At 40.6% G+C, this 13,402-nt stretch overlaps 1 protein-coding gene across 1 annotated transcript; it reads left to right on the top strand.

Moving 5' to 3' along the window:
• The first annotated feature begins 2,607 nt into the window (after nucleotides 1-2,607).
• Arc1 (Activity-regulated cytoskeleton associated protein 1) lies at nucleotides 2,608-5,683 on the top strand. The gene has a single exon (XM_067773819.1). The coding sequence runs from the start codon at nucleotides 2,821-2,823 to the stop codon at nucleotides 3,559-3,561; it is 741 nt and encodes a 246-aa protein (XP_067629920.1). The 5' UTR covers nucleotides 2,608-2,820; the 3' UTR covers nucleotides 3,562-5,683.
• Nucleotides 5,684-13,402: the final 7,719 nt, after the last annotated feature.

The following is a 13,402-nucleotide window of genomic DNA, read 5'->3' on the forward strand; positions in this document are numbered from 1 at the left end:
GCGTAGTCACACTTACATATGCATACGTATACATATATATATCAAATGAAATGTTTTAAAATTATATACTTAAAGCTGGAGACATTGGTGCTTTATAGGTAACCGTATCGGTAACCTTATAAGAGCTGATTCGACCAACCTTATGAGAATCAATGCAATCGATTATTGGTGCCGCTAAGGTCGTAACCGTATCGTAGCCAACCAATTGGTTTTGGTTTACCGTCGTAACGATAAACAGCTGATTACGTTAGGGATACGGATACAACGATACGACATACGACACCAATGACTCCGGCTTAACACTGCAATGGAAACTTTGCTGAAACTCCCAAATTTTTTGTGAAATTACCTTTTTTTGATAGTTATGTACGTTTGAAGTCAATGTTTATTTTTAAGAACTGGACATTTTTTTAAAATGATTTACTAAATTCTATTAATAGTGCTATTTTATCAAATATGTAAATATTAAAACCGGCAAATGCACCACAATTCAATTAACCTTATGTCTCCCATTTTTCAGAAATTAAAACGTATGTATGTAGGTACATATGAAAGTATGTATTAGACTGATTCAAAAAAACTATATTTTTTCTTCCAAACACGATCTGACTGATGGCCTGGCAAAATATGAACTCGTAAAATTTTAATTTTTTCAGTAGCTCAGCTAACTAGCGACTTCATGACATGAGTTTTTCAAGGTTAAATAAAAATTATAAACTAAAATTTTTGAACAACGGATGTTTATTTTCTAAAACTTCAAAATTTTTTCTGCTCGCTTAAAAAAATTCATAGGGGGGGGGGGGAAGAAATAAAGCGAGTTGTTTAGTTTGTTTTTGCTTTCCAGTCGAATTTTGTATCTAATATCTGTATGACACTACTTTATTTCTTGTATTTTTTTCTAGATTTTTTCTTCAATTTTTTGTCGCCCTCGCACCTAATACGGTTTTGGTATTGGTGTGAGTGTGTACACTATATTTCAAAAAAAAAAAAATAATTACAAGAAACATACGACCCAGCTCATTAAAAACAAACGAACCAGTTTATATCTCATTAGGTTGTTTTGAATATCGGCTGTTTTTTCTTTATTTTTACTAATTATTGTGTTTTTAGTCTGAAAATTTTGTGCACAAATACAAAACTATGTTCAATTTTTTTGTGAAATAAGTGAACCAAGAGATCGCGAAATACCTTTTCAGTGTTAATTGATTTTTTTTATTGTGAACGAAAGTTAATAAAAAGCAAGTAAGGAAGGCTAAGTTCTAGTGTAACCAAACATTACATACTCAGCTACCAAGTTACAGCTTGCAAAACTTTTAAATTACCTACTTTTAAAAGTGGGCGGTGCCACGCCCATTGTCCAAAATTTTACTAAGATCAACCCACCTACCAAGCTTCATCGCTTTATCCGACTTTGGTAATGAATTATCGCACTTTTTCGTTTTTCGAAATGTGCGATACCGAAAAAGTGGGCGTGATTATAGTCCGATTTCGTTCATTTTAAATATCGATCGCAGATGAGAGCCCAGGAACTTACATACCTTATTTCAATAAGATACCTCAAAATTTAATCTAGTTATCTTGTTTACGGACAGACGGACGGACATGGCTAAATTAATTTGTTTTTTCGCCTAGATCTTTTTGAGCATTCTGTATCTATCTCGATTAGTTTATGCCGTTACGGGGTACCGTTATGCGAACAAAATTAATATACTCTGTGAGCTCTGCTCAGCTGAGTATAATAAAATTTTAAACATAACAACAAGGCTCACTTGCAGAACGGCAAGTTAACTTTTTAGCTCAGAGGTAACCTAACATGAGGGCTAAACTCGTACATTTTTGACAAAGTTTTGAAATTAACTCTGAGCTAAAAAAAATAACTTGCCGTTTCGTAAGTGGGCCTAACAAGTCAAATTCATTTATTTTGGGGGAATATGGGTCTCGCTTTCTCTTGTTGAATTTGTTTTTGTATTTTGATGCTTGGGCAAAGTTTCGTTAGTATTTCTAGCTTGGAGCCCATGACAAAATAAATTAGTGTCATATAGGTATAAGCGAGCAGAAAAAACTTTGAAGCTTTAGAAAAACAAAACAAAACAACGCCCAGTATTCCACTGAAGCTTTATTCATGCGCCGTCAAATTCTTATTTTTTAAATTTACGAACCATGCATTTCTTTTAGTTTCCAATATATGAATACCACATCGATTGTCCTGGGTTCAACTCCCTGGCAAAATACCATTAAAAATTTAGAGAAGTTTTTCTAATCGGGGTCGCCCTTCGGAAGTGATTTGGCAAACACTCCGAGTGCCATGAAATGCTTCTTCTTCGGTAAAAGATACCTACATACATACATTATAATGTAGATCCTTCTTTTTTTAAGAAATGACAAAAAATATTAAAAAAAAAAAATGGTGTTGATCCTGTTTCGAGGAAAAAAGAAAAGAAAATTATAAGTTTTTTATCAGTCTAACATACATTTATACACATACATACAAACACATTCATAAATATGTGCAAAAGGGGAGTTTTGATTTGTTTATTTAAACTTGCGATTTCTCTCAGAACGTTTGCCATACGTTTTGGGTTACTATAAGAGCCACTACACTTCAGAATAAAATTCAGTCTCTTACGACCACAGCTACTGAATATTAATTAATTATAGCAGGAAAGCATTCGCCAAAATTAATTGGCTTTGTTCGCTGCTACCAACAACAAACATTCCGTCAAATTAACGTTTTGTATATAACAACTACATTCGCAAAAATTGTGTGCGTGGCTTTTTAATTTCCTCTTCTAAGAAATCGACAGTTTTTATTGGAACAAAATGGCTACAACCGTAGTGCAGATGACCACCGAACAATTGCAGGCTCTAATCGAATCTGTACGTTTGGCCGCAACCTCAAGTGCTAGTAGTGCTGCACCCGCAACTGTTCACAGCAAGGGCAGTTTCACCAATTGCACCACTCGATTTGGTGGTCAGCGCGATCATGATGCCGTCGAGGAGTTTATTACATCCATTGTTACCTACAAAGAAATCGAGTCCATCAGTGCTGAGGATGCTCTTAAAGGACTCTCTCTACTGTTTTATGGTATGGCCTCCACTTGGTGGCAAGGTGTACGCAAAGAAGCAAAAACTTGGGCAGATGCTATATCATTAATACGCGAACATTTTTCGCCTACCAAACCAGCCTATCAAATTTACTTGGAGATCTTTGAAGAAAAACAAAGCGATCAGACCGCCATTGATACGTTCGTCTGCCAGAAACGTGCACTGCTCGCACAGCTGCCAGACAATCGTCATGATGAGGAGACTGAATTGGATTTTGTTTACGGTTTGTTGAACATCAAATACCGCAAAGCTATTCTACGCCAAGATATTAAGTCATTCCGTGAATTGTTAGAAAATGGACGTATCATCGAACATAATAACCTAGAGTCGGAGGAAGTGCATGCAGGTCCAGTGCGCGGTGCCAAAAACACCAAACGCTGCACTCACTGCAACTTCCGTGGCCACACGTTCGAGGAGTGCCGTAAGCGAAAATCTGCTCGAGGTAACGATAACTAAACGACATCGAACTAAGAATATATACCTAACCAGTTCCCAACAACTACCATACGCGCACAGTTTGACAAAAAAGAAATCATAGCAAATCGTGATGTCATCAGTTAATGACGTCACTATACAAAGCTACTTACGTCGCAACCGAATTAGTGAGTCAATACATTTGCTCTCACCAAGCAACAGTGAAAAAGTTTCGATCTCTCCTAATTATGGTGAATCACGGCAACAGCAGCAAACATATATTTTAGAATAAGTGTACTTACAAACATATAAACATTCATGCATGCAAGTGAATAGAGTCTGGGCTGCACTTTGCTGCCAACAAAACTAATGGAAATTTTGCATTTCTCTGAGCAAAGTGTTTTTTGCTATGATTGGCTTTGCTCGAGTACTGTTATTATTTCCATTAGTGGAGAAGGTAAGAGGGGGCACCTTGTACTCAAAAATATCGTTAAAACCATAAACGCTAACGTAAAAGTGGTTATACGCTGTGCCGAGCACGGCTTCATATGGCTACGAACGCCCAATGGGTTAACTCCGCCCTTGGAGTGTCAAAAGTTCAGACTTAACCTCTGAAATTGACTATTTTTGAACAAATTTTGAATATTAAGCCGAGTCACAATTCGAACCAGCCATGCTTCATTAGGAGCTGTTTGGTTTGTCGCGCATTTCGGGAAATAATCGAGTATTTTTCTTTACTTAAAACTGCAGTGATGTATTTTCCTATTAGCCGTTATAGAGCCAGAGGCTTGTGTGCATGCGATAGTGGCTGAAATTCCTACTGGGATTCCACTCATTTAATATGCATCTACAAGTCTCTTAGCTTTTGGTTGAAACAGAAAGTCGTCGGTGCTTTTAGGGAAAGATAGGCATCTTTGATTTGTTTTTCGAATTACACTACAAAACTTATTATTTCTTTAATGAGATTAGCTGGGGAGAAGAGTAGCTCAAAAACCCGCTACATTTGTCTGCAGTTAACGATGGTGCAATATTAGTGAAGTGAAAGTTTAACTTAAGCATGACTTGGTGTTTGTTTCAAATAGATTGACTCTTGCTGATAGCTGACAGACACTTGGAATAGCGCCTTGGCGTTTCTCCAAGAGTTTGCTCGGTTGGTAGTCAGGAATCGTTTATTGGTGCAAATGCCAGGATAATGCAGCAGTTGAACTTTAGCGATGAAGCTGTTCTTTGTGCCTTGTACTCTGCTCTCAAATGTGCAAAAAAAAACCTGTTACATATTGAAGTGGTGCCTGACGTTTTGTATAGAGACTTTCTTTTGCTTAGCCATATGATTGAGTATCGTAGAGTTTGCGCTACACTCAGGTACTTCTAACGCTCTGCTGTGTTGGTCTTCGGAGTTTCAATGCAGGGCATTAGAATTGCCCGATGGTAACAAAAATCCTACAATGCTCACATGTCGTTAACAATGGAGATGCTTTAAGCAATATGTTGGCAGTAATTCGATATGTAACGAAACTTAAAATTGCATTTCGCAATTTTAAAACTACATATATATACATGTATTTATACATATATTGTAATCTAAATTGTACTACGATGGCTAAGCTTTCGCCATTCGTACAATTGGCACGCCAAACTGACGATCCACGAAATTGCAGTTAATATTTACTCAAATTCTGGTGGCGTTAGGCATATGGCACGCCAACTTCCATTTCCTACATATGCTCTTTTGCATATTAAGGAAATTACGTCTAGGATGCGATACTCTCTTTACCTCCAAAAATGTTGTGTCAATCTTGGACCTTTACATAAAATAAAAGCTTTTGATTTCACATAAATTAAAGCAGAGTTAATTGAACAAAACCGCAGTTCATTGAGAGCGCCATAATATTGAAGGTCTTGGCCCTCGTCTCGGTGCGCAAGCGGTTGGTGGCAAATACCACCTGCTAAAAGTTAACCAAAGTCACTGCATCGAAAAAAAATTAATTTAGAAATGAAGTTAAAAAGAAGTTTTTATTTTAACAAAAATCTGCCTTAAGGTATTTTCTAAAAACATTAAAATATTCGTATCTGCTTTGTTATTAGTTGTAAGATTTTTTATAAAAAAAAAAATATGAAAAAAAAGTTTAATTATAAAACAAAGCTGAAAGCTAAAAATACAAAATTCGTCTTTGTTTTTTCTGATAGCGGAGTGTTTTCTTTTTTACTTTTGCCAAAACATATAAGGCACGACACAAAAAAAGATTGATTAGCAAAAAAGTATTTTATCAATTGGAGACTGATGGCTAATTTGCGAAGGACCTGTTTCTCCAAGAGGTTATCGCCAACGAGGAGCTGGAGGTTATATACTGGCAATCGCTTTGCCGCTCTCCCAATCCCGACTAACGCACGTCAAAGGGAGTGTGCTTTCCGCAAGGTCATTGAATCCACGTAGGCTAGTTTTATTCCCACTGGAAGAATCTCGAAAATCCGGCCACACTTTCTAGTGGAGGTCGCAACTTTAGCGAGAGAACATGACCTTATAAGACAGCAGGATCCTGGCAACCGCCAAATAAGGGTCATAAACCGACGCATCAGACAACTTGTAGATAAACACAAGGGGGATATGCACTTAAAGAATTCTAACCTCTCTGCCGGTATAGGTAAGCAATGGTCTACCGTAAAGTCCCTATGGAATCCGACTAACAACTACGATAAAATATCCATCGCCTTTGGCGATAACCTACTGTCGGATGCGAAAAAAGCGCGAGCGCTATCTGCCAAATCCATGCCGACTTAAAAAAACTAGGTAAAGAGATATTTAAATATTTAACCCTTCTGTTCAACCTGTCCTTGTCCACCTTCGTCATCCCCGAAAAATGGAATGGAACATCCGCGTAGATGGCATTACGCCTCCGACTATCTTACACCCAAAAATACTGGGTGTGACGTTCGATCAGGATCTGCGAGCATGTAACTGCAACTGTACCTAAAATCCAGAGTCGTAAAAAGTTGTTAAATCTCTTGCCAACAGCACTTGGGTTAAAGATAAAGAAACGCCCATTACCACTTACAAAGCAATTGGCTAGCCGATTGCATGCTACACGTCTCCGACATGGTCGCCAAGCCTAAAGGTTACTCACTGGAAGAGAATACAGGCCTGCCAAATCTGTAGAAGGAAAACACAAATATGTCCTCAGTTATATCCACAATAAAGGCGTCGGACCTCTATGCTAGGAATTTCTCGGCGAACACTGTTCATAAAGATAAATACCCTGAACTCGCAGAAGAGGAAAGCATTGTCCCTAGGGGTACGGCCGTCACTCTAGTTCAACTTCGATCTGGATACTGTAATAGGTTAAAATCTTACCTATCTAGAATCAATCCCGACAAAAATAATATATGTCCTGCTTTCCATGTGACCCCGCATGACACCCACCATCTATTTAATTGCAACCTGGCACCAACGCCTCTAACCCCCTCTCACTCTGGTCCACCCCTGTTGAAACTGTAAGTTCGCTTGGACTTCCGTTAGAGGATGTTGATGAAAATGAGTGAGTGGTCGCGCCTATTGGATGGCGCGAAGCACAGATACAACAATAACAACAACAACAGATGGAGGTTAGGTTAGGTTAAACTAGTCGGTCAATAAAGACCTCATATAGACTGAATGTGTCCATAGTGTTACCAGAATTTGTTTGACGACCAAACGGAAGTATCCCAATCAGGTGCCAAGACTTATGCTAGAGAATAGCTCCGTCCAGTTGTTAAATACTAGAAGTTTTCTAGGACCTAGCCTAATAGCTCCCACGAGATCTGGGAACTCTGCCACCCCTAACAGCTGGAGCGTTGATCTGGCGACCGCAGGACACGAACACAGAATATGCTCAATTCTTTCTTCCTAAAGCTCGCACTTCTTACATCTGCTTATTCTTAATCTTAAGTCTTCTCTCTTCAGAGATATGAGGAGTGCTTGGACGAGTGTAGAAACTGTCAAGCATCTATAAAAGTTTAATCAAAAGGCTGAATGACGAGGCTTAGGTAGACAGTCCAGTTATCGTTAAAAAGCTATGTATGAGGGATGATCACGCAGTAATGAAGAGTCCCTTGAGGCGCTACTTAGCGGGTGATTTTGTGAGCCTACACTCCAAATATGGAGCGGCAGTACCAGGATTGGTGACAGATACCACAAAAAAATTATAAAAAATATTATTAATATTGTAACGAATTTGCGGCAATCCTCTTATTTTCCCTTTTGCTAGGTTCGTATCGCTAAACTGTTGAATACATTACTCCAATATTGAATAATGGAAAAATGGCCTTTATTAAAATACTTCACAATCACACTCAAACTGTGCAACGAATAGCTTAATAACCAAACTGATAGCTTAAATGAAACTGACTTTCAAAATAATACTGCTATTGCTCGCTAGATATCGTCTTAGTCGTAACTGTTTGACAACTCAAATCAAACTGAATTCCAGCGCCTCTACATCTGCGGCCTTTTATACTCTCTGGTTTCCTCGTTCGCATCTTCTAGAATCTACTAACATTGTCCATGAGCTCTCAAACTTCTCAGCTATAACTAAAATTGCACAATTTTATACATATTCTAGGCGCTTCCAGAATCTACTAGTCCAGTAGCTCTCAAACTTCTCAGCTGTAACTACAATTGCACAATTTTATAGTTTTTCTCATTGCATACTTATAGGAGTATCTCAGATATATGCATGTGTTAGTGCATTGACTCTCCGCTGCTCGTATACGTACATGGTACATATATGTAGACGCAGTTATTGTTTCGTTTATGTAGATACATAATGATTGAATTATTGATGTGCATTCACGTCACTGCTTAGCATCGGCTTAGAGACGGCAGCACTCCTTAGTTTTGCTAATATTCGTAACACTGCGCTCCACCTAAGTCTGATCGTCCCGATTAGACAAATCTCTCGATTTAACCGCTGCTAGCCTCTCCAAATGAACCACTTTCATTTTGGTTCGTGGTTTGCCAATGGTTTGTATGCGGTACACTACATCGTTGATCCGTTTTACAGCTTTGTATGGGCCTTCCCAGTTACACTGCAATTTCGGGGACAAACCTTTTTTTCGTTGTGGGTTGTATAGCAGCACCAAATCTCCTTCCTGAAACCCTTCCGAATTAATTGCTTTATCGTACCTCGCTTTCATCTTGTCACTCATAATCTTTGCTCGTTGCCTTTCCAGATCGTGTATCTCTCTCAGCTCTTCTTACAAGACACCAGTGGATTTCTTGACATTCCTCTCCGCATCGGCATCTATCCCATACTTAAAATCAGCTGGCAGTCGAAGGTCATTGCCAAAAATTACCTTTGCGGGAGTTTGGCCCGTTCTGTCATGTACTGCCGATCGGTAGGCCATCAAGAATAATGATATGTGTGTATCCCAGTCCTTATGGTACTTGTCTACTACTTTCCTTAAATGTTCCTCCAATGTTCTATTGAAACGTTCCACCATACCATCGGACTGAGGGTGCAGTGCAGTTGTTCGTGTTTTTCGAATGCCCAACTTCTTGCAAATTTCTTGGAACACAGCTGATTCAAAATTCCTGCCTTGGTCAGAATGTAACTCCATTGGTACACCATACCTTGCAACCCATTCGTTTTTAACCACTTCTGCTACTGTTTCTGCTCCTTGGTTTAGGATTGGGTATACCTCTGGCCATTTACTGAAATAATCCATAACCACCAGTACGTATTTGTTTCCGCGGTTGCTAGTAGGAAATGGACCTGCGACATCCATGGCGATCCTTTCAAATGGTGCACCTGAAATATACTGCTTCATCTGGCCATGACTTCGGGTTTTGGGCCCTTTCGCTCTGTTGCATACCTCGCAGTTGGCAATCCACTCGGTGACCGACTGACGGCAACCAACCCAATAGAATCTCTGCTTAATTTTCTCGAGTGTCTTCGTGATTCCAAGATGACCTCCACTTGGACCATTGTGCAGCTCGCTGAGCACGTCAGGAATCCTATTCCTGGGAACAACTATCAGCTTCTTCTTGCATTGACCATCCTCACTCTCCCATACTCGATGCAAGCAACCGGATATCAATTCTAAACTGTTCCACTGTGCCCAATATGATTTCGCAATGGGACTCTCTGCTGACATCTCCTCTCTGCTTGGTCTTTCGTTTCGTTCGAGCCCTTGCATAACATGTGACAGATCTGTATCTTCTAGCTGACACTTTCTTAGTTGTTCCTTGTCCCATTCATCCGTACACGTTATAGTCATTAACCGGACATCTATAATGTCTTCTTTAGACTCGGCCTTTGAGCAGTGCTTGCATTCCAGACTACATGGTCTTCGTGACATTGCATCAGCATTTCCATGGGTACTACCTTTCCGATGCTCAATGGAAAAGTCATAGCTTTGTAGTCGCTCGATCCACCGTGCCAATTGTCCTTCCGGATTACGGAACTGCAGAAGCCATTTCAACGCTGCGTGATCTGTCCTGACACGGAATCGCTGGCCGTAGAGATATTTGTGAAAATGTTTAATGCACTCTACCAATGCCAACAGCTCTCTCCGTGTAACGCAATAGTTCCTCTCTGGTTTTCCAATTGAACGGCTTTAATATGCAACTACCTTCTCTTGTCCATCGACCAGTTGTGATAAAACGCCTCCTATAGCATATCCGCTCGCATCTGTATTTAGAATAAACGTTGCTCCTGGAATCGGGTATGCCAACATTGGGGCATTGCACAACCTCTCTTTCAATGTTTGGAAAGCTACTTCTTGCTCCTTCTTCCATTCAAAAGCTTTATTTGTTCTTGTGAGCTCGTGGAGACTATGGGCTACGCTGGCAAAATTTGGTACAAATCGGCGGTAATATGTGCACAGCCCAAGGAAACTTCTCAATTCATGCAGATTCTGTGGTCTTGGCCAATCCTTTACTGCCTCTATCTTTTCATTCGCTGTACAGACACCTTCTGTCGTTACCTTGTGGCCCAAATAAATTACTTCCTTTTTAAACAGCGTACACTTTTTGGGACTTAACTTCAGACCAGCGCCCGCTATTCTCTGGAAAACTTCCTCCAAGTTCCTCCGCTATTCTCTGGAAAACTTCCTCCAATGTTCATCAAAATTCTTGCCCAATACGATGATGTCGTCCAGGTACACCAAGCATGTTTTCCAATGTAGTCCTTTCAGTGCCTGGTCCATGAGTCTCTCAAAAGTAGCTGGTGCATTACATAGTCCAAAAGGCATCACTGTAAATTGCCAAAGACCATCACCGACACTGAAGGCTGTTTTCTCTTTATCTTCCTCCTTCACCTCAACTTGCTAGTAGCCGCTTTTCAACTCCAGTGTGGAAAAACATTTCGTACCAGATAGCGAGTCCAGAGTGTCGTCAATTCTTGGCAACGGGTAGCTATCTTTTTTCGTAACGTCATTCAACTTCCGGTAGTCCACGCAAAACCTCATTTTTCCATCTTTCTTCTTTACAAGTACTACCGGTGAGCTCCATGGACTAGCTGATGGTTCGCTGACGCCGCTGTCACTCATTTCTTGTATGATTTGACTCACAACTTCCCGCTTCGCCAGTGGAACACTACGTGGAGCTTGACGGATCGGCCTCACATCTCCAGTGTCAATTTGATGTTTCACAGCATTGGTGCGGCCTGGTTTGGAACCATCCTGGTCAAATATGTTTGCGTACTTTATGAGCAGTTGTTTTGCCTTACTCTGATAGGCTTCCTCTAGCCCATGCGTCCATGCCGTCATATCATTTGAAAGATCAGTATTACTAGATGAAACGTGTTCCTGGAGCTGTTCACAGTTAATAACTACTTCAGCCTCTTGGCATCTTCCCAAAACAGCTCCTTTGGTCAAATTGAATGGTGACTTGAACTCATTGAGTACTCTTACCGGAATACGTCCATCTTGTTTTGTCATAGCCAGGGGTTTTCCTACAAGTATGTTCAGTGCTGGTTTATTTGCTGCTTCGACAACCCACAGTTTGTTTATCCCACAATCTCCATCAACCTTTGCCCAGATGACTGCTTCGGATTTTGATGGTATTTGCTAACTCTCTTCCACCAGCACTCGTTTACTGCTGTAGCCTCTCTCGTAGCCGAAATTAAGTGGCACATCCATGTTCTTATATCGCATCGTCTTGCTTTGCATATCGATTTTGATGCCTTGGTTGATTAAGAAGTCCGATCCAATTATGATTTCATCAACAATATCTGCCACTATAAAATTGTGTAGTACCGTGACGTTCCCAATTGCTACTTCACATTCTACTTCTCCAATTACCTGGGTGTCCTCTCCCGTGGCTGTACGTAATATTGCTCCAAGCAATGGCCTTATCTTCTTGTTGACTAAATCTGATCGAATGATGGAATGGGATGCACCCGTATCTACAGTCAGTAAACGTTCCTTTCCATCCACACGTCCTCCAACATTAAGATTGCTTGATCTTCTTCCAATTTGCGAGATAGAGATTATGGGGCATTCAATTGAGGGAGCCAGCTGTCGCCCCTTGCGGCTGACCCGCTTTAGTTTAACGATTGAGTGGATTTTGAGATTTGCTCCTCTCCTTCAGCTCTGCGTTTACGGCCACCCACATTGCTGGAACTGTTAGGATTGGTACTGCAATAACGTGCAATGTGCCATGGCTTTCCACATTTAAAGCATTTGACGGCACCATCGTTTTTCTGCTGCGTTCCTTTTAATGCTTGCAAAATTGTGTCTACCCAGTCTGGCCTTTCCACTTCCACGCGATGAGCTTTGTAAAGTGACGCTGTTTCCTGAGTCACCGCATGGGATACCGTTTCTGCGAATGTGGGTTTTGGCTTTGCATATGTCGCTCGCTTCGTTCTACGTCCCGTATGCCGTTTATAAAACTCTGGATTTTTACCCTCTCGGTGTACTCCACGGGTGCGTCCGCATTTGCCAAATGAGCCAACCTTTCAACATCTGAAGCAAACTCTTGCAAAGTCTCATTAGCTTTTTGTTTCCTGTGTTCGCTTCCGTACCTTCGTTCTACAGCAGCCATCAATGCGTCATAACTGTTCCGTTCGTAATCTGGAATAGTCTGTAAGATTTCCGCGGCAGGCCCTTTCAGTGCCACGAACAGAGCTGTAACTTCATCTTCAGCATTCCATTGGTTCACTGCTGCGGTCTTCTCAAACTGTAGCTTAAAGACCTGAAAAGGAACAGAACCGTCAAAGGATGGTGTCTTTACCTTTGGATTACTCGCTGAAACTGTTGGGCGATTTATTTGCAACTCCTGTATACGACCTCTCAAAGCATCCACCTCGGCCTCGAATTTTTCTTCAAACTGCATTATTTTTTCGTCCATGCGCGCTTCGAGTTTTGATGATATACGCGCCTCTTGTGCTTCTAGTTGTACTGTTATACGTGTCTCTTGTTCTTTCAGTTGGGTTGCCATACATGTCTTTTGTTCTTCCAGCTGTGATGACATATTTGTGATGACATTTCTGTTATACGTGCCTCTTGTGCTTCAATCTTCGCTGTTATACGGTTCTCCTGCGATTCCAGCTGAGTTTCCATCTTGGATGTAATCTGTGTCGACATTTCTGAAATGCGTGCCTCCTGTATTTCCAATTGTTCTGCTTTTCCAGTTGAGATGACACTGTCGATGTTTGAGCAGATATTGCAGCTAAAATCATGTTCAAGTCTGTGCTGGTAACCGTCTGCGATGTTTCGTTTTTCTCTTAAATTTTTGTTGTCTCCTCGCCATCAAGATGAAAGACATACTCTTCCACATCAATTCCTTCTGCTTCCATTGCCTCTCGTAGCCGTGCTTGAAGTTCAAGTCTAACGCCGTTGTATTCAATCCACGGCTCTCCAACTCCTTCTTTAGTTGCTGGATCTTCAATTCATTGAACTTTGCCAT

The sequence above is a fragment of the Eurosta solidaginis genome, chromosome 3, assembly GCF_040869045.1.
Source record: "Eurosta solidaginis isolate ZX-2024a chromosome 3, ASM4086904v1, whole genome shotgun sequence".
Lineage (NCBI taxonomy): Eukaryota > Metazoa > Arthropoda > Insecta > Diptera > Tephritidae > Eurosta > Eurosta solidaginis.

Excerpts from the sequence above, each read along its gene's own strand:
- Arc1 (XM_067773819.1), top strand. The coding sequence starts at position 2,821 with ATGGCTACAACCGTAGTGCAGATGACCACCGAACAATTGCAGGCTCTA.